Here is a 22,288-nt window from a genome sequence, read left to right as displayed (position 1 = left end):
TAACACAATGAATGGCTGGCTAGATCTCAATCTAATCATATCAACTTCAGCTTTGGAAGCCAGCTGGAAAAACAGAATTTCATCGGAAAGCCTGGACAAGTAAACCTGCCTGTAATTGTAAAAGCATGCAGATGTTTGTATTTAAAAGCCAGGAAGAAAAGCTTACTCAGGCTATTCCAAGGTGTAGTAGGGCCAGTCAGGGTGAGAGACTGTTGTCTGATGGTAAACCTCTGTGAGAGCTGGTGCCTCGAAGTTTTAACTCACCTACCAGGCCCTGTGTGCCTGCCAGGAAGTTGTGGACGAGATGTGCTAGCCAAAAAAGGGGTGCTAGCAAAGGACAAATGCTTGGAGAGGGTTGGTAAGACTGTTATAAGCAGCTCGAGGACAGCTCTGAAGCTACTAGGAGGTGCTGCTGTTTTCTTCTGAAACATGTGGATGGATGGTAAAGGATGGTAAATGGGTCTGACAGGTTTTTGAGGTTACTTATCTTTGGCTCTTATTTTCTGTGTTCTAGAAGAGAAGTAACAGTGATAGAGTGCTAGGCGTTGCCTTTTTGATAATCTTTTTCTTGCAGAAGGGTATTATCTCAAGGTTGCAGCAAAGGCAGAGCAAAACCACAAACTGCTGCTCTAGCATGGTATTCAAACAACTATTTTCTTCATCTCCATTCTGTTTCATTCTTTTTTGTTTCAAGTTCTGTCTTTAGTTAGGGCTGATGGAAGAGACCCATGCCAGGTTTACTTCTAATTTGTATATACTCTTTGTATGTATTTTGTATTTACGAAGCTAGGCTTCAGGACATACAAAGACTGAAGTGTTTAAGTATTTCCCTCTAGAACAAAGGGTATTTATGCTTTTAAAAAATGTGCTAAATGGGAGTATTTGTGTTGTTCTACTCTTTTCTAAACTACATCAACAAAAGCCATACTGTTCAACTTCTGCTTTTTCTGCTCCAGGCAGATGTGTCTTGCAGTATGGGAGTAAAATGTGTTGGTGCCAGCAGTAAAATGTAACCAACATCTCAACTACAGCACCTTCAGGACTCTGTGTGTTTGAAATTAGAGATGTAGCTCTGGAAGGATCCTCAGTGTCTCAACTTGTCATTTTTACAGTGACTCCCGCTGTCTGGTGTTCCCCTAAAAATCTTTGCTGAGAAAGGTGCCACAACCCCTTCTCTAGGCTTTACTGCCATAATAGAGAAAACATTATCTGTCTAATCCACAAGTGTGCTGCAAAATAAACTCTGGAGAACTTCCTCAAACAAATCTGGGTTATATTAGGGGAATATATTGGGCTGGATCTGAAAGTCTGGGAGGGATGAGGCTGCTGCAGCTCCGTGCTCTGAGATCCAACCAGTAGTGTGGATGAAAATGTATTCCCAGCCAGCACATTCACACGGAGCACAAACACACACCATATACGGACGTGTGTGTGGCTGGTCCCATAGATCACAGGCGCTCGGGGCACTTGTATGAACGTAGCATCAGCAGCCTCCTCCTGCTGACTTCTCTGGTTGAGCAGGATGTGATCTACCAGTGGATCCCTCTGGCGGCTGGGCTCGGGTGCTCAGTAAGTCCGGTAGTAACAGCCCCTGCATCCCAGTCTCCCCAGTTGCTGGCCATCTGAATGTAGGAATTCCTCCTCTTCCTGTTCCTCTTAGCAGTAGCAGAATACAATCACCAGGCCACTGTATGTATGATGGTGTATAATATCTCTATCTACTGCTGGTGGTTGCATTCTGTGTTTTTAAGTGGTAGGGGTAAGTGACAACATGTGAGGACTCTAACTGTGGAGAGATAGAGATTTAATGTAAGCAAGGATATGACTTCTACAGAAGGGGACATTGGAGAAACTAACAATTACCATTAAATAACTGTGGGAATCGAGTGTTTCAGCTATTGAATGTGCAAAGTTTTGCTAACCTTCTTGGCAGCGTATTCAGATTAAGTGCTGGTATGCAAGGTTTCTGCTTCTCTTGGTATGTGTAGCAGTAGAGTGGCAGTCATTTGAAGTAGTACGCTAAGAAAGATTGGATTGGAATTGCTCCAGGAAGGCTTCTCACATCAGTGTTATTGGTGATAGTGCTGCTGCAGGTGAAATTGATTGCAAAATATTTTGATTTCTAATGTGAGTCACTCATTTGTAGTTGTGGGAATGAAACTTTGAAAACTGCAGGAAATGTGTGAAGCTTTATTGAAACACTTGGTATGTGATAAGGGAAGGAACCTGTTACCTGTAGAGTGTATATATGGCATGAAAAATATTTCATGATTAGGGCAATAAATTAAGGTCTGTCTTTTTATCATGCCTGTGCAATAGTTTTGCATGGCCTTAGTGATGTTGCACCAAATGGAGGTAAAGCTTACCTGTGTGAGCACTAGAAAGGTTTTTGAGATGTAAAGGCTGAAGTCCTCCTCTGATTGCACCAGGGAGGAATGCATTTGCTGTGTGACCAATCCTTTCGGACATGCTCCATTGCCAGTTCTGTTGCTGAATATTCCTTTTACTACTGAATTTCCTAAGAATGCATGGAGAACACATTTTGCTGCAGAGCTGTTTACAGCTATCCAGTGGAGGAAACAAGCAGCACAAGCACAGAAAGCTCAACAGAGAGCAGGAGGGTGATGGGGTTATGATACATCTGTGTGGCATAAATGAGCCTCTTCAGCTAGATGCTGTTCTCAGGTTAACTTTTGTGTCATGCTGGTCTCCTGGATGCTGGACCTTTGGTTGCTGGCTAATGTACTGTTGTATCACTACTTTTTATTTCCCCCCCCCCAGTACTACAGGAGCCAAGGTTCAGCAGCCTTGTCAAAGCTTTAACTGAGGTCACAGGTTTTAAGAAGAAGGCATGAAAGGCAGGCACAGCACTTCATGGTTTGGGCTTCCTCTTTCATCAGCTCTGTAATTGAAAGATAACTGTAGTTGTTGTCCTAGCATAAAAGTTCAAAATAATGAGTAAATATTCATATAGTCATCTGGGCTCTTAGGTGAATATTCCTTATTCTGCTTTGGTAGGTGAAAACAAAACATCCAGTTTACCTTTCTCGCTAAGCAGTTTCCCAATACACTGTGTGAGCAAAATGAGGGTAATAAAAAATGTCAGCAGGAGAGCAGACACCGTGATTTTTCTCTTGGCTGCGCACATAAGCAAAGCTCTGCAGTATGCATGTAGTAGCTGTCTCTGTCTGTGTGAATGCTGTCTTAACCTGGAAAACCTTGGGAGCCTGCTAACTGTGCCTTGCAGCTAGGTGCCATGGCAACAGGTTGCTTAGTAACAGCTTTTGTTCTTTGGTGGAAATCATCTTGACTCTCTCAGATTTCACTTTTTGGGAGGTCAGAAGTTGCTCCTCAGATGAAAGCGGGAGAGCTCTTCAAAGGAGATACAGAAACACTGGTATTTGGTGAAATGTTCCTTATTCATGGTGGTGGAAAGAAGACAGCTCCCTCATCTTCTTTACTTAGATGAAACTGGTGTTAGCATCTCACCAACAGATACAGCAGTTCTTGGAAACAGGGTGGCTGTAGGAGTTCAGGGGAATTTGTCTGCCATGCAACCATTAGTCCCACTAGGAGCAGTAGGCAAATAGTAACAGCTTAGAACTCCCACAACCTAGAAAATATCTGAAAATAAGGCCTTGATTTACTGTTCTCCAGCAGGACTACTAAGCCTCCATTGACTTGGTTCTGGTCTATACTGGCATCCTTTATGAATCAGAATTTAAAGAATGACAACCATAAGTTTCAGAAGAGTGGTTTTGGGATATTTATGGATGTACTTGACAAGATCTCATGGGAGGCTGCCTTGGAGGGCAGAGAGCACAAGTACTCTGGTGTAGAGCAAGCCAAATGTGGCAGAATGCTGTGACGTGAAATCAAACACTGTAACACACGTAAGGTTGTAAAGCAGGTATGTTTATTACGGCACTGGGTGCAAGGGGGATATCTCCAAACTCGCACAGCCAAGAAAAGCAATAGGTACGTATTTAAAGACATCATGTACACATATTCATTACATTCCAAGAAAATGGGTCAGAATTCCAAGAAATCATTAACATTGTCCCACCCTCTTGAGCATACGTCTTAAAAATGTGGTGGGGGACTCTGGCAGTCAGTGGATGAAGGCTAGTACCTTGCTGTGAACGTCCAACCTTTTAGGGGAGGTAACCCGAAGCAGCTCATATTGGTGTTGTGTTGAGCTGAGTATCTGTTTCACTTCAACAACAGGGCATCTATTCTTTCTTATAATTGTTTAGTAGTGAGTTTCCACAGACTCTGCATTCTCTTGTTGAGCTGACATGTATGCAGGCATCTCGTCCTTCAGTTTGTATCCACTGAAGTTACGGGAAAATGCTGTTCTCACAATATGGGAAAGCTGTTCTCACAATTCAGCTGGTGTGGATCAGCAGGAACCATCTGACTGACCTCAGGTACACAAAGAAAGTACACGGAGGCAGATACCAGGGAGGACTTCCTAGGAGAGACACAGAGAGCACCAGAATTACAGCGATGAAGCTGGGAAGGCAAAGCTCAGCTGGCACTTAAACTAGCAACAGGAAGGGCTTCTGTGGCATCAAGACTAAACGTGGGCCTGCTGTTCCATTGGGCCAGAGGCAAGTGGAAATTGAAAGTGTTCAGTGCCTTTTATGCCTTGACTTTCACCAGTCTGCTCTCAGGCCTCCCAGGTTTCTGAACCGACAAACAGTCTGTGGTAATACATCAGTGGAGGCTGGTGGCCCTGCATGTGGCAGGGGGTTGGAGATTCATGGTCCTTGAGGTCCCTTCCAACCCTGGCCATTCTATGATCATTACCCACAGCAGAGATGGACGGTGATGAAGCTCTTTTGCTCACTGAACGTACAGCAGCCTCTGACATCTGATGTTACTGTGAGGCAAAAAAGGCAAGTGTTTGCCTTGTTTTCAAGGCAGGAAGAGTGAGTATGGTGGGAGCTGTAGGGTGGTTACCCTCACCGCGGTCACTGGGAAGGCAATGGAGCAAATCCTCCTGGAAGACATGCAAGTATGTAAGGTACAAGAAGATGTTTGTGAACAGCTACTACTGGATTTACTGAAGGCAAATAGTGCCTGACCAACCCAGTCACCTTCCGTGATGAGATGACTGGTGCTGTTGACAAGTAGAAAATGGTGAATAGTTTTTAAGTTTGACTCTAGCATGGCCTTTGATGTGATCTGTAGTATTCTTATGACCAAATTGGTGAGGTGTGGACTGAGCACAAGCTGTATGGTGTGTGGAAAACTGGCTCAAAATGCTCATGATCTGTGACATAAAGTCAGATGGCAATATCCATCAAATTTGCACTGTCAATTAGTGACATCCCTCAAGGGATATCATGGCAAATAGTATTTAATATCGTTACTAACCACCTGGATGATGGGATTGAGTGCACCTTCAGCCATTCTATGAGTAAAATCAAACTGGGGAGTGATTGGTAACCAATAAAAAGAGCTGCTTGTTAGAGGGGTCTGGGCATGCTGAAGAAGCAGCATGGAACACCATGAATTTCAGTAAAGGCAAGTGTAGAGAGCTGTGCCTAGAATGGAATAACCCTGTGCACCAGTTCCTGTCTGGAACATCAGAAAGGATCTTGCAGAAGGTGGTGGACAAGCTGAACCTCAGTCCATATTGTCCTCTTCTTGCAAAGGTCAGCAGTGTTCTGGACTGCATTAGAAAGGACATAGCTACAGCTGCAGAGCTTTGTTCAGTTTTGTGTTCCATGGTGCAAAGAAATGTACTGAATACAAGAAGGAGTCCAAGGAAGAGCTTTAACAATGGCCATGGTAAAGATGGATATTACTGCTGCCTATGGGAGCAGTGATGGCTTTCTGATGGGAGGGTGTAGGGGAGCTGAAGCCATGTGTTTTTTGGAGATGAATAGTGAAATAGCAGAGGGCTACACAGGGCAGTGGAGGGAGGGACACCAGAAAAGAAGATGCAGGGTTTGAAGGGAAGCTGTAGTTGGATGAAATTAACAAAAAAAAAAAGAACCCAATCAAACAAAAAAAGCAGAGAGGCTGACTTGGATTGTTTTAAAGCTGTTTTTTTCCCGTAAATTTTAGAATTACTTTACAAAGCATTACTTGTCCTTGTGGTAGATGAGCAGTTATTTGAGGTTTGTACTTGACTTCAGCTTCAACACATCCATGGCAAATCAGAACACAGAGTTCATCACCAATGGACTGCCCTGCTCATCCTCCCTGTGATGTTGTTGTGGTAGGGAAATGCACTTGGGAGATATAAATCTTTAAGACATGCCTGCTTGTCGTTAAAGAGATCACAGAACTTTCTTCATGCGTGGAAATGTCAAACGTCTAGACCAAGTTATCAGATGTTTGGTTGCGTCTTGGCAGTGTAGGACATGCCAGCACTTACATCAGGGAAGACAAGATTCATGTTCTCTGCTTTCTGTCTAAGAATACTTTGGCTGTGCTGCTGTGCAGTTACTGGCCATATGGCAGCCCAGGACAGGCTGTATTGCATACTCTCAGAAAGTCAGCTGGCTTTATGTAGAACTGCTGGATTTGCAGAACCTTTTGGCTTCTTTCCAGAAAGGAAGTTATTATATAAATAGAAAAATGTCTCACTTTTAAAGTCTGCCATCCATTCATGGAAAGGAAGGACTCTGTGATGGAGCTGTGATATGCTAGCTATTAAATACAGGTCTTAAGACAAGTTCTGTGATGTGATGAACCACTTGAACACATTTCAAAGGGATTTGAGTGAACTCAGTAGCCTATTGCATCACATTTCTGTTAGCTACTTGCTGACATCTGAATAAGGTTTGGCTTTATGAAAGCAGAGTTAAGGAATAATCCATCCTCCCAGTTCCCTCCCTCAGCCCCAGAGCTGCTTCTCTCTCTCTCTCTTAAATGAAAAAAATGTTGTGTTTTTCTTTTTTCCTCTAGTCAGATTAACAGAATGTTTGGGACTGTGGTGGTCGGAGTTGGAATTGCTGGTTTAGCACGGATTCGAGATTTGATGAATCCAATGCCTTCTAGCCCTTCAGAGCATCTGAAGCTCCTTGGATTTGTGTCCAGGTTAGACATTTCTTCTTAATGTGTAAATCTGTGTATTGTAATGTTTCTTTCTTCTGGTGTACATGCCTTTTAATATGGAGGACTATAATTTGGTGGGGACAGGGAGTGAATATCAGAAATTTTATATTTCTCTTAATGCTGTCTGCAAAGGGAACATTAATGCAAACGTGTCTGTCATTCTGAGTGTCAGCTAGGAAATGAGTACAGAAAACTTTGCAGGAGAGAACAAATAGGCTAACCTGTTGAGATACCTTGCAGAAGGGACTCTCTTTAAAATAAAAAGTAAGAGACCTTCTTGCCACAGAATTTGCGTGATAAATGCAGTTCTGTCTGGGTTAAATCTTCTGTAGGTGCAGGATGTACAGACGTGCAATATTTATACTAATGAGCTCAAGTCTGTATGAAACTTTCAGAAATGTTTACAAAACATGAGGTTTACAAATTTTAAAAGTGTATTGAAGATAAAGTTTTATGAAAATATTTGTTGTAAAGCTCTTCACACTGCAATTTCATCGTTTACTTCTTATTTTTTTAAACCAGATACTGTAACTTTAAAGAAACTCCCATAATTTAGTACCTACAGTAAGGCTGCCTTTCAGAAAGCAATGTTATTTTTTTCTTGCCAGTCTGGAGCAACAGAAATTTAGTGGAAATGCTATACATATACTTCCATCTTAGTATTCCTGCTGGACTCTCTGCTGCATAACCTCCATGCATAAAGCATGGAGGTTTTAAACAGTCATAGGGTACATATGTAGGTCTCAGACTGTGAGTGTTTTTTTCCAGCTATATTTAAGTCATGTAGTCAGGTTGTTTGAGACTGAAAGGACCCAGTAGGTCATCCAATTTATCTCCCTGCCAAATGCAGTCCTGGTTCTCTGATGCCTTTGTTAGGGCTACAGCTACTCTGGAACCACACTAAAGATCGGATTTCCACTACTTCTATTGAGAAACAATTCTGTTGAAATGCACAGTTCACAGGCCACTTGCTTGTACATATGTACTGCCTTTCTCTTTGCATTCCAAATACGCAGAAGCATTGCCTGTCTTTCTTTTCAAGACCTGACTATGGCCTATCCTCATCCCCAGTGTCATCTACCATAACTCAGCCAAGCTGTATGCTCTGTTTACTCATGTGAGGGGCATTTGCTGTTGGCGCACGTTTTGTTTTGAGGTGGAGACATGCTCAGCGTGTTGACCAGGAGAGCCTTTGCCTTAGTACTGGCATGGTGCATGTGTTGCAGGTCATGTGCCATCACAGCCAACTGTTTGTTTTGTCCATTGCATTGCGTGTGGTCCTGCCAACTCAGGTGCTTTGGACCATGTGGCCAACACTGGGAGTAGTTCTCCAGCAGGAACACTGTCCTCCCTCAAATTACTCATAAATAAAACTGCTCCTTTGGTATGATGCTTCTAAAAATATGTTGCAACAGATGGATGGTGTCTACTGATATCCCCACTTGCGCACTGACCCATCTGTTTTGTTCTTTTTTGTGTTCCACTTCTTTCTGTAAGTGCTTTGCCCTTCCTGGATCACAAACTTCCTTTGCTCTGCCTTTGTTTATCTCAGTGGTTATCTCAGCAACAGTTTCTAAGTGCTGCTGCAGAACATGCAATTGGGAAGAAAGGACTGAAATAATTATGCTCTGGTTGTATTTATGCAAAATACACAGGAGAAGTTTTGGCAATATTAATGAAGCCAAGCAGATTAGCCTGGAAGATGCTCTAAGAAGCAAAGAGATTCATGCAGCCTTTATCAGCACAGAGAACAAAAGCCACGAAGAAACCATCAGGTATTTTGTATTGCTTTTTCTGTTGTTTTCCCTTGCCTCCACCTTCCATATTAATTTAGGAGCATAAAGAGTCAATGTACAGCTGTTGCAGGAGAACATGTGGACACCTGAGGAGAGACAGAAACCTGAAGGAATGACTGACTTCCCTGAAGTACCACATGAGCCATGTAATGGGTTCATAGAACCATAGAATAACCGGAGTTGAAAAGGACCTCAAAGATCATCTAGTTTCAACCCCCCTGCTGAGGGCAGTGTTGCCACCAGACCAGGCTGCCCAGAGCCACATCCACTGAATGCCTGCAGGGATGTGGGGCAGCCTCCTTGGGCAGTCTGTTCCAGTGCCTCGCCACCCTCTGGCTGAAAAACTTCCTCCTAATATGCCAAGCAGAGGGGGACGATCACCTCCCTCTCCTTCTCCCTCTCCCTCTCCCTGCTGGCTGCCCCTTTTTAATGCAGCCCAGAACACAGCTGGCATTCCGGGCTGCAGGCGCGCACTGCTGCCTCATGTCGATGAGGATCAGCTAGCATGGTGAGAAATGATTATGACAGTATACTTTTTAAAGACTGATCTTGTATCCCTTTCAGAATGTTTTTAGAAGCTGGGAAACATGTCCTTGTTGAGTACCCGATGGCTTTGTCTGCTAAGGCAGCCCATGAGCTCTGGGAGATGTCTGAGCAAAAAGGTAATGGAGTTTCTTCTCAGTGCTGCAAACAGCACTACCTACTGAATAGCACTAAAGGCATCAAACCCAAAGGCAGGACCCTCCAGTCTACTATTAATTACAGAATGCAAGGCAGTACGCCTGTCTCAGAGATGTCAGCCTAGGATTTAAGATGTGTGCCAATGGGAAAATAAATAAACAGATGTCAAAGCTAAGGGTAAGGTGCTGTTAAAGAGAAGTTCCGTCACAGTGATAGTAGGACATTTAATAAATGTAGCCTTAGGGCTACACCTCCCTGTCTTTTCCCTGAAAATAAAGCTGGAAACAGCTCCTCTAGCTTCTAGTATTTGTGACTTGCTGGTCACACACAGCTGCTTATGCTTTTGCAGTCCAGCAAGACATCCCTGTTTGAAAGAAAGTTTGTCCCCAGGCAAGATGTTTTTAACTGCAGAAAGCCTGTGGCCCCATCCCTGCAGTACCATGGATGAGAAGGTGGCAGTTCAGCTGAGGCCAGTAAATGGACTCAAGAAAAAGAACAGTGCTGGCAGAATTAGAGTCCAAATAATTTGGATAGGCTGCACTGTTTATATTTCCACTTCTTAAAAACATCCCTTGTGACTTTTGTCCTAAAATACTGAAGGTATAGGATTTCTGCTTTGTGCTTTCCTTATTCTGACACCAACTTGCTGCCTTGTTGCTAGCAAAATGGGTTCCCGTTGAGCAAAATTTATACCTCTGCTCTTGAAGCAGCAGCAACTACTTTCAGCAGCTTAAATCAACTCTCTTGAAAACCTACCAAAAAAAAAAAAAAAAAAAAAGATACTTAATGAGTGCCAGATTTAATTTTTATTAGATAGCATTCTTTTCCAGAGTAGCCCAATTAATTACAGTGGAAGAGGTAGTTTTTATCATATTGTTACAAACTGGGTCTAAGTATTGCACTATGTTTTTTTGCTTTGTCTTCTTTCCTATTACTCTGGGAAGAAGAATGCAGAACGGGAAGCATGAGGGGAAGGAGGACAAGAATTCACCCATCTTTTACTTGAAGTCTGATTTTTCAGCTGTAGTTGGGTATTGGGTTTCATTGCAGAGTTTCTGTTGAGCAAGTGGATACTGTTACTGTAGTCACTGCATTTGTTATCTCCTGAAAATCACAAACCCAAGCAGACGCCTCAGCATAGGGCCTGCGTTTTCTTTTCCTCCTAACAAAATTTTGCAAGCCATTTGTGAGAGCATTTTTAAGTGAGCTCTCACTGGTGGCTGGTGAAGCCTTTACTGTTCAGATGTGTTTCATACAGAAAGTTCTTATTTAATCTGGCCTGATTTGTTTATTTATTTATTAATGACAGGTAAAGTCCTCCACGTGGAGCATATTGAACTTCTGACTGAAGAATACAAGCAGCTGAAAAAGGAGGTGGCTGGGAAAGACCTAGTGAAGGGAACGTTACATTTCACAGGTCAGTAGTTGTGTGGAAGTTCAGCCAGATTTGTTGGCTTGCACCACAGGAATCCAGCCCTTCCAGACCAGACCTTTTATGTGACAGTCTGCCTATAAATTGACGTGACACACGAATATCACCTCTTGATATTTCCTTTAAATTACAGAAGGGTCTGGAAAACACTTGCCTTACTAATTGTCACCTGTGACCTATTTTCTATTCTCTTTCTGCTACCACTTGTGAAGAAAGCAAGCCTGTACCTTTCAAGGGGTGGACCGTTTCTTCACCTCTCGTGTGCTTTGGTGGTATCAACTAGCTCCCTCATCCTAGTATCAATTTGAGCTCTGAGGACATGTCCACATTTCCAATGGAGACTTTAAGCATTCCAGACTAGTGATGGAAGTGATGGGAGAGATTTTTGTGCATTTCTTTCTCTGTGTGAATCCACATATACCCTTCTTTCCTCAGCACATCCTTAAGGCTTATTGCACGTGTACTTCGTGCAGTGTTCTCTGTCACAGCACTCCAACAAATCCATTTCAAGGTCAGTCATATTTGTTGACTTGCTACTCAGTTCATCCACTGCTGGCCCTTCTACACCCTGCTCTCCAAGCCTGCAATACTGCAATTCTTCAGCCTTTACTGTGCAGCACGCATTATTATTTTCCTTTTCTGAAGTTTTTCTGTTGCTATTGCACCAGGCAGTGTCCTCGATGAAACAAAAGCAGGGTTCCCAGCTTTCAGTGGAATTGCCCGACTGACTTGGCTGATTGACCTCTTTGGAGACCTCACTGTTACCTCTGCCACCAGAGAAGAGCAGAAGGATAAGAATTATTCTAGAATGACTGTCCATTTTCAGACTGCAAACAAGAAGTGAGTAATGGTTATAGCAGCCAGATGAGACAGCCTGTTTGGGTATCATCTGTAGGACGTCTACATCCTTTCTCTTGTGGAAATAGAATATGTTAATACTGGTTTTAGAGCATTACAAGCAAAAGAGACCTGAGAGTATTTCCTGTAGCAATCATGGTAAAGAAGAGCCATAACCAAGCAATGTCTGTGGGAGGGCACAAGAATGTTTTAGAAGTTCTTTCCTGATGTCTGAATGTGGGAATGGGTTTGTAATGCATTTATGCATTTCCTGTGCCTTAGATTGAAAAGCCTTTTTCTTGCATCCAGAAAAGGTTTTCAGAGGTAGGATTTTTTTTGTTTAACAGTACACATTGTAGATGTATGTTGAACAGTAACCCTTGTTTAAAGGTTGGAAATATATAACTATTTGAAAACCCAGTGGAGTAGTCATAATATGTAGCTTGCAGCACTGTAATGCTGCAGTTATGTGCTACTAGCTGAAGGTTAAGAGAAAATGACACATTTTAAGCATTCTGATGCTGTAGAGAGGTCTGCTCTTGATTAATGTCTATCTTGGAGTACTGACATTGATTTTTCCTGAATGGGTCATCAGTCTGTTTTCTGTATCTTGTTTTGTGTTTGTTTGTTTGTTTTCCTTTATGTTTCACCAGTCTGTCAGACTGTGAGAGTGAGAATCCAGCAGCCAGGATTACTTATTATTTTGTCCAGCCACTGCTGTATGATTTCCTTGCAGAAAACTCTTCCGATACTGCAATTTATAATACTGAATTAGATCTCTGTTTTATTACACGTTAACAATAACCTTGCTATAAAGTAGCATTTTATTGGTGACCTTGCTAAAGAATATGTTTCTAAATATTTTATGAGCGTGCCATATTGAGAATTAAGTATCCACTCAGTGCACAGAATGTTGTTGAATTTTGCTGGAAACTCTTCATTTTGATTACCGTGGACTTCATGCAGATGGTCATCTCCTTTTCAAGCAAGCTGAAGTTGAAAAGCATGCTAGAGCTGCAGTGTAAGAATTGTCTGACTTGTCTGATACAGAGAAGTTACCAGTCTCTGTATGTTTCCTAGTGGGTGGGGATGGTGATAGAACACTTTGTTCCTTTCTTTTCACTCACATTTTCCTGTTTTTTCCATGAAGTCTGTTCTGCCTTTATAGGCAAATGAGAAGACTAGGGAGAACCAGGGAAAAGATGACCACTTAGGGAAATATCCTGACCTACCTTTGTTCATAATGAATTATCTTTTTGGTTGTTGCACGTATATAGAATAATGATCTGTAGAACTATATATCTGGGCAGAGAAGAATCAAGGCTCACTTAGACCATTGGTTTCACTGCAGATTTTGCTGAGCTCCTACAAAGCCTGTTTCAGTTTATGATGGGATAAGCATCTTGTCTGAGTGATCTTTCTTCCTCTCTAAATAAAAAAAAAAATGCTGTAGTTAAGAGAGGACAGAACTGCATACACCATCCATGTTTACCCTCTTAGCAATTTGCAAGTAATGAGAGTGTCTGTAAAGCTCAGTGTAGAGTGAGATTTTGAACTAATTCCAGCAGGTGGAACTAGTGGATGGCTTAAGCATTTCCCTGGCTGGCGTGTCTCTAAGTAGTCCTTGTAAATACAACTGCCATGTATTTATGAGGTACGGAACTGTTTCTTCTTTCAGGATTATTTTTCTTGCAACACAGCTGACAGATATCTGCTTTTCTTAGCTCATGGCTAACTCTGCATGTGGGTCAGTCAGTAAGTATTTTGTCACCATGAGCATTTTCATGACCCTCGTGACAGTTGCTTTATGCTTCGGGATAACTTAACACTGGCTGGAAAGTTGCATAGCGTGCCAGTATGCCTGTCGGCCTCCGCACTGCATTTCCTGCTGACCTTCCCCCACTGACGTCAGTGAACGTACAACAGTAGGGAATTTGGCCCACTCTCCAAGTGAAGTTATGAACCTACAGCTCTATGAACTCACAGCTCTCACATGCTCAAGTTCTGTCTTGCTTACGGGATGGGAAAGCTTTGCAGCTTTCCTGAAAGCTAGCACACCCTTCTTTGAAAGACATAAATGCACTAACCTTGAGAAATCAGGTTAATTCAGCCCCTTTCTGCCTTAGAAAAAGCAGCAGGTGCAGAGTACAGTGTTCTGCTTGTTTGAGCAGGGATTTGTGCAAAGGCTATGGCGTGTCCCTGCTGCATAGTCTGCACTGGCTGCTAATCTGTCTCAGGTGGATTTTGGAGATGTGCATTAACATCCCAAGCTCAGTTATCTGAGAGATGACCTCTGCCTCTTTCATGTTTCCAAGGCAGTTGAGCTGACAGCCTTTCTGTGCTAAAATGTTAAGCAATCCAGGAAAAGGCAGACCTCAGCTGACAGTACGGCTGGTTTGGGACTGCAGTTCCTGTCCTATTATACAGCCTGGATTCAATAAATGTCAGTGTTTTAGTGCAAGCTGGAAAGCTAATGATCTGTGCAACATCTGTTCTGATGTTAGCTAGAAATAAGGTCTAGTTCTCATCTGAGGTAAGGCAGCCCTCGTTGATTGCTTAGTAAATATAGATTACTGGTGTTTTCAACACATGAAACAGGATGTTTAAAAGAAACAGAAGACATTTTCTGAACACGTGCTGCTTGAATAATTGTATTTATTGCAATTGTATGGCAATAACTGCTTGAAATTGTATTGAGAATGAAGTTTATGAAGTCTAAAAAATAACTTCAGCCTGAATATCCAAAAAAAACATGTAAAACATGCTTTCTGTATCAAGAGTTGCTTGAAATATTGAGTAGATCCAGCATGCTTTCAAGCATGAAACCAGTTCTTCTGCAGGTGGGTACAAAGGTTATTTTCTTCATTTTGGTTTTTCAGCTAGCACTGTTCAAGCAGCATGATTACTTATCACTGAGGCAACAGAGAGTCAGAAAAGATTAAGTATCTTCTAATCTGAATAAAATGTAGCTGTGTAAGCTGTGATGGCCTAAAATTGGGAAAGACAAAATGACTCTGTAAAATCAGTGTGGGTTTGTTGTTTTGTTTTTTTTTTTTCATAGTAGTGCTTCCTTTTGAAATCAGTGTAAAAGTGGTTTCTCAGTGTTCAGTTTAACTCTCCTTTGCTTTCTTAACTGTCCAACCAAATCAGTTATGGCTTTCTCTAGCTACCAAAAATACTGGGTTTGTTGTTTTCAAATAAAACTACTAATACTACTAAATAACTAATTACTTGCATTACCAGATAGAGCTTTGATGAAGATCTTAAATGAAAGTGATAAATTACCTAATCAAAAACATCAGCACTATTAAAAATTAAGTTTCCAATATGAAATGCAAACCTGGTTCTTAAGCAACATAATTGCTTAAACAGTATGCAGTGTTGCAGCATATGTGTCTTTGTAGTGATAAAAAAGGACAAATTTCAATGTAGAAGTTGTTAATTAAAAAGTAATGTTTAGTTAGCAACCAAGTGGAACAGCTCTTTGGGAAAATAACTAAAAACCCAATCACAAAAGACGATAAATCTAGTAGTAGAACCAACATTTCCTGCTCACAGATCTGAATCAGCCATTTCTATCTTTTTCTTTTTTCTTTTTTTTTCTTTTTTCTTTTTTCTTTTTTTTTTAATTTTGCCTAACTTATGTGACTGTGCTTCTGGTTCAGTGGCTCCCTCAAGCCAGAGTGGAAGACAGCATAAGTTTGAATCTGGTCTTTGATGTGCATCTGCTCTAGATCACCCCAGGGATGCGACCCCATACTGATACTGCCTGTTTTGGATCATCCTATGTACTCCCCACTGTTAGGGTCTTTGCCTGTATCTGCCCAGTGGTTTCTTCACACCAGACTGCCTGAGATAAAGCAGCTTCACACAACAGTGGTCTCAACCCTCCATGGATATTTGCTGTCATAAGAAAAAATGCAGCAAAACCAGCCTGCCTGTGGTCAGCAGGAGATGTCTCAGGGAAGGAGAATGTGAACATAAAAAACACAGAGTGATGCACTCCTCAGGCACCCCTGTGGCCTTAGGACATCCTGAAACACAAGAGATTTGCATTTATTAGTCCTGTGGGGATCTTCCTTTATGCATTATTTGCAGATTGTGGTTTGGATCCTTTGTTTTTTTTTTCTTTCCCTACAGTAGTTTAAATGTGTGGGTCATGATTACGTATCCTACTGACAGTTTATTCTTGCTGGAGGAATGACTGAACACTGAGGCCTTGATTAAATCACTCACTAAGTTTAGGTGTTTAACTGCACTTTTCATCCAAATCCACAATTGAATGAATGGATTAAACTTCTCAATTCCTCTCAAGGTGGCTGAACACGTCTGGCTTTATTGTGAGTAGAGAAGAAGCTGGAGAGAGTTTAGGCAGTGTGCTGAAAGCAGTGCATGCAGCAGTGGCAGAGTTTAGGCTGTAACGTGGTGTTCAGCTCTGTAACCAGCAACAAGGCTTGTTGATCAGAGCATCCTGAATGAACGTGCAGTGACTGAAATTGTAAAAAGGTGCATTTATTAGAGCATTTTCTGTAAGTACTGCACAACATGTTTTAAGTAGGACTGTTGATTCAATTTCTTCATAAATACTCTTTTGTTCCACTGTTTCTCCATATTAGGCCTCTGACTTGGATTGAAGAAAGAGGACCAGGAATGAGACGTGAAAAGAAAATCAATTTCTGTTTCACCAGTGGTTGCCTGGAGAACTTCCCGCAAGCCCCAAGGTCTGCTGTGGGCCTTTTCATGCAGGATCAGAACCTCTTTGCCAAAAAACTGCTGGGACAGGTATCCAAGGAAGAGCTGGCTGCTGAGAAATGGCGAATTTTGCGGTGCCTTGACCTTGCTGGGATGATTCAACAGCAGTGTGAACAGCCTGAGAAAATCTGTTCTTGAGGTGGCTCTTCCAAGAGGAACATGGCAGATAGGAAAGCTGTAGGTCTAGAGCTAAGTGTTGCCATCAGGCAATTGCTGTTTCTGCTTTATTACATTCTCTTTGACTGAATGTCACTCCTGGGTTCTCTATGTGGACTGGAGATCCTGGGCTATGCCTCATGCCTTCTGGTGTTTGCTAGAACAAAGCAAGATGTTACCCCGCTCTGATGCATTGCTGTCCTTTCAGGCAGACAGGAACCCAGCAGCAATGAGGTTTCTTGTGTTTGCTTCCAAGCAGTTCAGTTGGTAATGTCCCTGAAGTCAGATCACGGAGGATTGCAAATAGGTAACATGATTTTCCTTCTTGAGTATTCTTTCTCTTCTATTTAGATGTATCTGAAAATGAGACATACAGGATTATCTAGAACAGAGCTCTAAAAAGAGTTTTTGACCTCTCTGCTTGATCTGCAAAAGTTGTGCCTCCTCAGTCCCAACCTTTTTCTTCTGGGTACTCTGAATTGGTTTGTGTGTTTGCTCTAGTTAGAAGCTATGCCTCTTTTGTTTTGCATTTCACACTGGAAATCATCTACCTTCAAACAGAACCTATAATGGTACCAAACCAGAATAGGAATATCTTGTTTCTGACAGATGCAAGTTGAATCCATTCTGATGCCCTGTGCCAACACAGAAATGTTTTTCCAGAAGAGATTAAAACAATACGTTAAACTAATACATCACCTGCTTACTTTCCTTTTTTTTTTTTTTTTTTTTTTTTTTTCCATTGGAAGCATTGTGTTATTGTCTTTCATTGGTGTTCTGTATTCTGATTCAGCATGTGAATGATTCTCACCTAAAAATAATATATGTCCTGATATTAAGAAAAAATAACTGGTGTTCTCCTGGAAACAGTAAAAGTCGTTAGAAATAGTGATAAAATTAGAGTAGGACTGTAGGAAATAGAGCAATTTGCAAATATAGCCATGCAATTACCAAGTATCACAGCTGTGGGGATGGATGTGTGGCATTTTACAGTAGTCCCAGGGTCACATATGAAGACGTTATCACTTCCCTAAAGAATCACTTTATTGGAGAAGAAGCCTGAATAGTGCACAAAACTATTAACAATTTCTCTGCCTTTATTTTCTAATTACAACATTTGCCTGTGCTGTGTTAATATAGCAGCAAACTTCAGCCTACACAGTTCTCTCAAACGCAGACCCATCATCTCCTTAATACGCTACTACGTTGGCAATTTTGAGTAAGGACTTTATATGTTATGGATGTGTATATAACCACAACTACACAGTACTGATGGAAAAGGGTTTTCCATTAAGTCAATCATATTTGTTCTCAAATTAGATACAGTTCAGTTAGAGTTTGAATCAGAGAAGGAAGGAAAGGCTGTATTTTGTTTCCCAAATAATTCAGGAGCAACTAGGGCTTGATATGTGAATGAGTTCACAAAATACGTTTGAATCTATTACATCTTTTAAAGTCAGTGAAAAGCATTTCAAGTGTTTGAAATCCGTGTGTGTCACTAGCAGATCTGTGCAGGCAGATCACGTGCTTGTCCACCCAAACAGATCCCTTACTGAGAATTCTCAGGGACTTATTTACGAATGTAACGGACTTTGCTTGGGTGGACCTGATGCTAAGTGAGTGGGAAGGATTTTACCCCAATGGATTCATGGCAAAACACAAGAAGACCATCCTGGATCAAAATGAAATTAAAATCTGCTGTGTATGTCTATCTGCTATGAATGACAGCACGCACAGTTTCCTGTTTGCTGTCAGACTCCTCATCTGTGAGCCTGGGGTGAATACCACTTGCTAACTGACAGCAGGTAGTCGGGGAGGGACAGCAAAGGGAAAGGGAGATTTCACACTCCCCAGAAGCATCTAAATTAACCAGTAAGTCTCCCTGGGGCTGCTCTGTAGTTCCTCACGAGAGCTGTAGTTATTCCTCTAAGGAGTGAACAAAAGCTCGTGGGAGCACTGTAAAGCAGCACTGCAGCCATTCATCGAATTGCCCTGGAGAAGCCTCTTTCTATAGCCTGGGAAAATTAGCTGGTTATTTTGAGCTGGTGGAGGCAGATTCTGGGAGTCCTGCACTGTCCTCCATCCCCACTGTTCCTCCCAGCAAATCTACTGCACTTGAAAGCCTGGAGCATTCAAACTGTGTTATCTTTGAAACTGTGAATTTGCTGATGTACTGCCATGGTTTGTATACAAGAACTACTGGGTATCAAGCTTCAAACATGTATCCTTAATCAGATGTCAAACTCGCCAATAAAAAACTGGAGTTCTTAATCATTCCTTTTGGTTCTGTTGTCCTTCATTAGCAACTGTCTGTGCTGAAAATCTCTCTGTCCCAGTGGGTTCTATTCCCCTTCTCGCTCCTTATACCCTGTGAAGTCCTGCCAGCAACTGCGTGCTGTGATCCATTTCTAAAGCCCACAGCTGTCTCCTTCTCCTGTTTCAGAGTTTTGAATACGAGTGTCCTGGAGTCAGAGACCTTATCTCAACTTGTGATCCCTCCCACAAAATTCCTGCTCCTCTGATCCTAGTCTGCCCCCTGCCCACAAGTGCATGAAAATTTAAATCTCAGCTGGACACTTCCAGCTTTCTATTCAAAAACTGGTGATCTCGAGCACCCTTTTTGAACCTGATAAATATAATCTGAAACACGTTGAAAGAGGTTTCCTTGTGGTTTAATGAGTAGCTTAATTGTAGCAGAAAAACTTTCAGAAGAGTTTCTCAGATAGTACTTGGCACAGTCTGAACTGTCAGTTATGGAAGTATGAAAAGCTAAGTATGAGGTATGGCACTAACAAATTAGCATACATTCTTTGTATCTGGCTTTTTGCTACTTCTGCTGGAACTGCTCCTGTGGCACAGCTAAAGAAGTCCACTGAAGTATGCTTTGTTAACTGCCTAGTGCTATGGAGTTGATGCCGAAAATGCTGTATTGTAACATGTTCCTATGTGAAAGAGCAAGCCTCCTCAAGGCTTGAGCTTTGTCTCATGCCACTGAGCCGCTAAATTCATTCAACTGAACAGCTCAGCTGAGTTGGTTTGTTCCAAACTCATTTTCAGAGAGTTAGAGGTAAGGGAAATGGAAAATTTCCATGGAGCAAAGAAACAATGATATGAGGTCATGCAAAGCTGTGGAGGAAGTTCTCACTCAAGATGTTCGGTCCCTTCAGGCTGGCAGCATGGCCTCACAGTGTACTGGTGAGTGGCCAACAGAGGCAGCCTAGTGGGACAGCTAGCTCCGTGTTTCCAGCAGGCCAGAGATCTGTGCACTGTGTTATGCAGTGTGTTCTGGACAATGTACATGAGATTTGACACCAGAAAACTAAGCGTATCCAGGAAAATGATTCAAGATTTTTGACAAAGAAAGCAAGTTCTTTGGGAAGCCTTAAGGGCTGGAAGCTGTTACCTGCATAGACTGGGTTAGATGAAATTGCAGGTGTCTGTTGACAAACTTCTGCTTTTATTCACAGAAGTTATGCAGCACAGGTATGATCAGAGCAAAATTCATCCCTAACCTAGAAGACAAGAGGTGTCTGTGCACTACACTGTGATTTTGTACAAAACAGCTGAGCCAGCTCTGAATGGCCTCCTCAGGTACTGCACGGGGCTGGCTTCTTCAGCAATTGCATCTGAGCAAATGTGTTCTGTTTCTCAGTGATGTTTGCCCATGTGGTCATACAGGTCACATTGAAGGACCTGATCAGCTCCTGGTTTTCCACTGAAACTGCCATCATCAATAATATTTTCTTCCTGTTCACACTTATCTGTGGGGCACCAGTAAGAATTGCAGCTTTTGCTTTCCTGCTGACCCACGCTGATTGAAACCAACACTTTGGAACAGAGGCATAAGGCTCCTGAGGCTTGGGGCTGCCACATAGCAATGCTTGTGAAGCTGTGGGAATGCTGCCTGTGTCACAGCTGGCAAAGCTCTGTACTTAGAGCTTCTCTTCCCCGTCCTCACAATGCATGCACTTCACTGGGGCCCACCTGTGTGCAGGTAAATGAGAAAAGAAACTTCAAAACCATAACTGAAGTTCAAAATACTGTAAGTAAGAACTTCAAATAATAGCCTGCAAACACACCTAGCTCTTACAACAAGTATCTGTAGCCTGATCTGATGTAAAGAATTTGTTTAGTCTTGGTTACTGCTTCAAAACTTCTCAGGAAATTCGTACTCAGAATATTCTAGGTGACATTCAGTGTGAGCTGGCTTTCTGATTTTGTCACTGCTGCTAATTTTGCAGCCTACTAATGTTGCTGTTTGCCATCCCTAGTGTGACATGTCATCCTGCTGACTACCAGAGAGACACCGCTTTTCCCTGGTAGCAGCACACCAGCAGTGTTTGGTTTTGATAATTCCTTGGCATGCTATCTTGATGAGTTCCTTGAGAGAAAGCCTGGGACTGTACTTGTCTTTCATGAGGTTCTGGTAACTGACTGGAGCTGTTTGTGCAAGGAATGTACCTTGTGCGGGAATTTATGGCTGATCTCCTAGGCAGGGTAGGCAGCAATATCCTTCTACTGTGTAGTTCCAAAGGCTACATCTCTCTCTCTCTATATATATATGTGTGTATACAGGGTCAAATAGCACAGTATTGTTCTTTGTGATCTAACCTGTCCCAATGATGACTTATTTTATTTTCAAAAATATACCATTCTGTGGTAAGTTGAAGTGCCTCTTTTATTCTGGTTATCATTAGCAGTACTTGTAGGTATGAGTTTGCAAAGTGTTCATGGCATTCCAAATGCATGAGGACACTTTTTAAAACAATTTTTCTTTCTAGTACTGACACAAAATACATGTTTATATAGGAAAGGCCTAAATTCTGACATTTTCCTATTAATGACTGTACCTACATTTTAACGTAGAATTTTTTGCATGAGAGTAGTGTTTAATTTCACAGTCTCGTTCACACAGTGTTAATGTTTAGTTTTTTCCTTTAACACTGATGAAGTCTGTTTGTGTGCAGAATTTGAATGTTATGGAAATTTCTTTAGGAACTTGTTAAGATTTGGAATTCCAAGTGCATTATCTTTACCTTATTTTGTCCTAGGGTAGAAAGCCAGGAAACCTAAACCATGTATGTTACTGTTTCCACACCATATGTCCTGAGCTTTTCTGTTAGGCTAGATGCAGTGAACTTGAACAGAATAGATTTTTATGTAGTTTTTCATGTACCTCTTTCCTCTTGCTGAACATGCTTTTTTGCTTTACCCAGTGCAATCCACCTCTGCTGCTAACCTGCTGTGTAAATACATTTGCTTCCCTTGTAGTGCCATGTCCTGCTGTTTTGCCTTCACCTCCGTGTGCTCTTGAGTCGTTGCTCATCTGTTTTTTTCAGATACCAGCTTAATTATGTGGCTGTGCACAATAGCACTTCCATAAAGTTACAGCATAAGTTTTTCTGTTAAATTGTCAGCTCTTAAAGCTTTCTCTACTTTTGCTTTTGAGCTTGATTTCATTAGGAATTCATCTTTTAGCTTGTCATCCCATCCTGTTAAGGCACAGCCACCTTACTGTCAGTTATAGCCAGGCTGTACACCCAAAAATCATTTTGGAATG

At 41.9% G+C, this 22,288-nt stretch overlaps 1 protein-coding gene across 1 annotated transcript in view; it reads left to right on the top strand.

The window, feature by feature from the left end:
* The window catches only part of BLVRA (biliverdin reductase A), a 28,454-nt gene extending 9,450 nt beyond the window's left edge, over positions 1-19,004 (top strand). Inside the window, exons 2-7 of the mRNA XM_042834215.1 lie at positions 6,925-7,056; positions 8,730-8,849; positions 9,435-9,532; positions 10,861-10,968; positions 11,652-11,823; positions 16,437-19,004. Coding sequence (XP_042690149.1) covers positions 6,938-7,056; positions 8,730-8,849; positions 9,435-9,532; positions 10,861-10,968; positions 11,652-11,823; positions 16,437-16,710 — 891 coding nt within the window. The 5' untranslated portion in view covers positions 6,925-6,937 and the 3' untranslated portion in view covers positions 16,711-19,004. The remainder of the gene's footprint in view (positions 1-6,924; positions 7,057-8,729; positions 8,850-9,434; positions 9,533-10,860; positions 10,969-11,651; positions 11,824-16,436) is intronic.
* Positions 19,005-22,288: the final 3,284 nt, after the last annotated feature.

This window comes from Centrocercus urophasianus, unplaced genomic scaffold (genome assembly GCF_019232065.1).
Source record: "Centrocercus urophasianus isolate 14NV4802_14NV808 unplaced genomic scaffold, USGS_Curo_1.0 seq_44, whole genome shotgun sequence".
NCBI classification, from domain to species: domain Eukaryota; kingdom Metazoa; phylum Chordata; class Aves; order Galliformes; family Phasianidae; genus Centrocercus; species Centrocercus urophasianus.
Note: the sequence above shows the minus strand (reverse complement) of the source record. Positions and strands in the feature narration are given on the sequence as shown.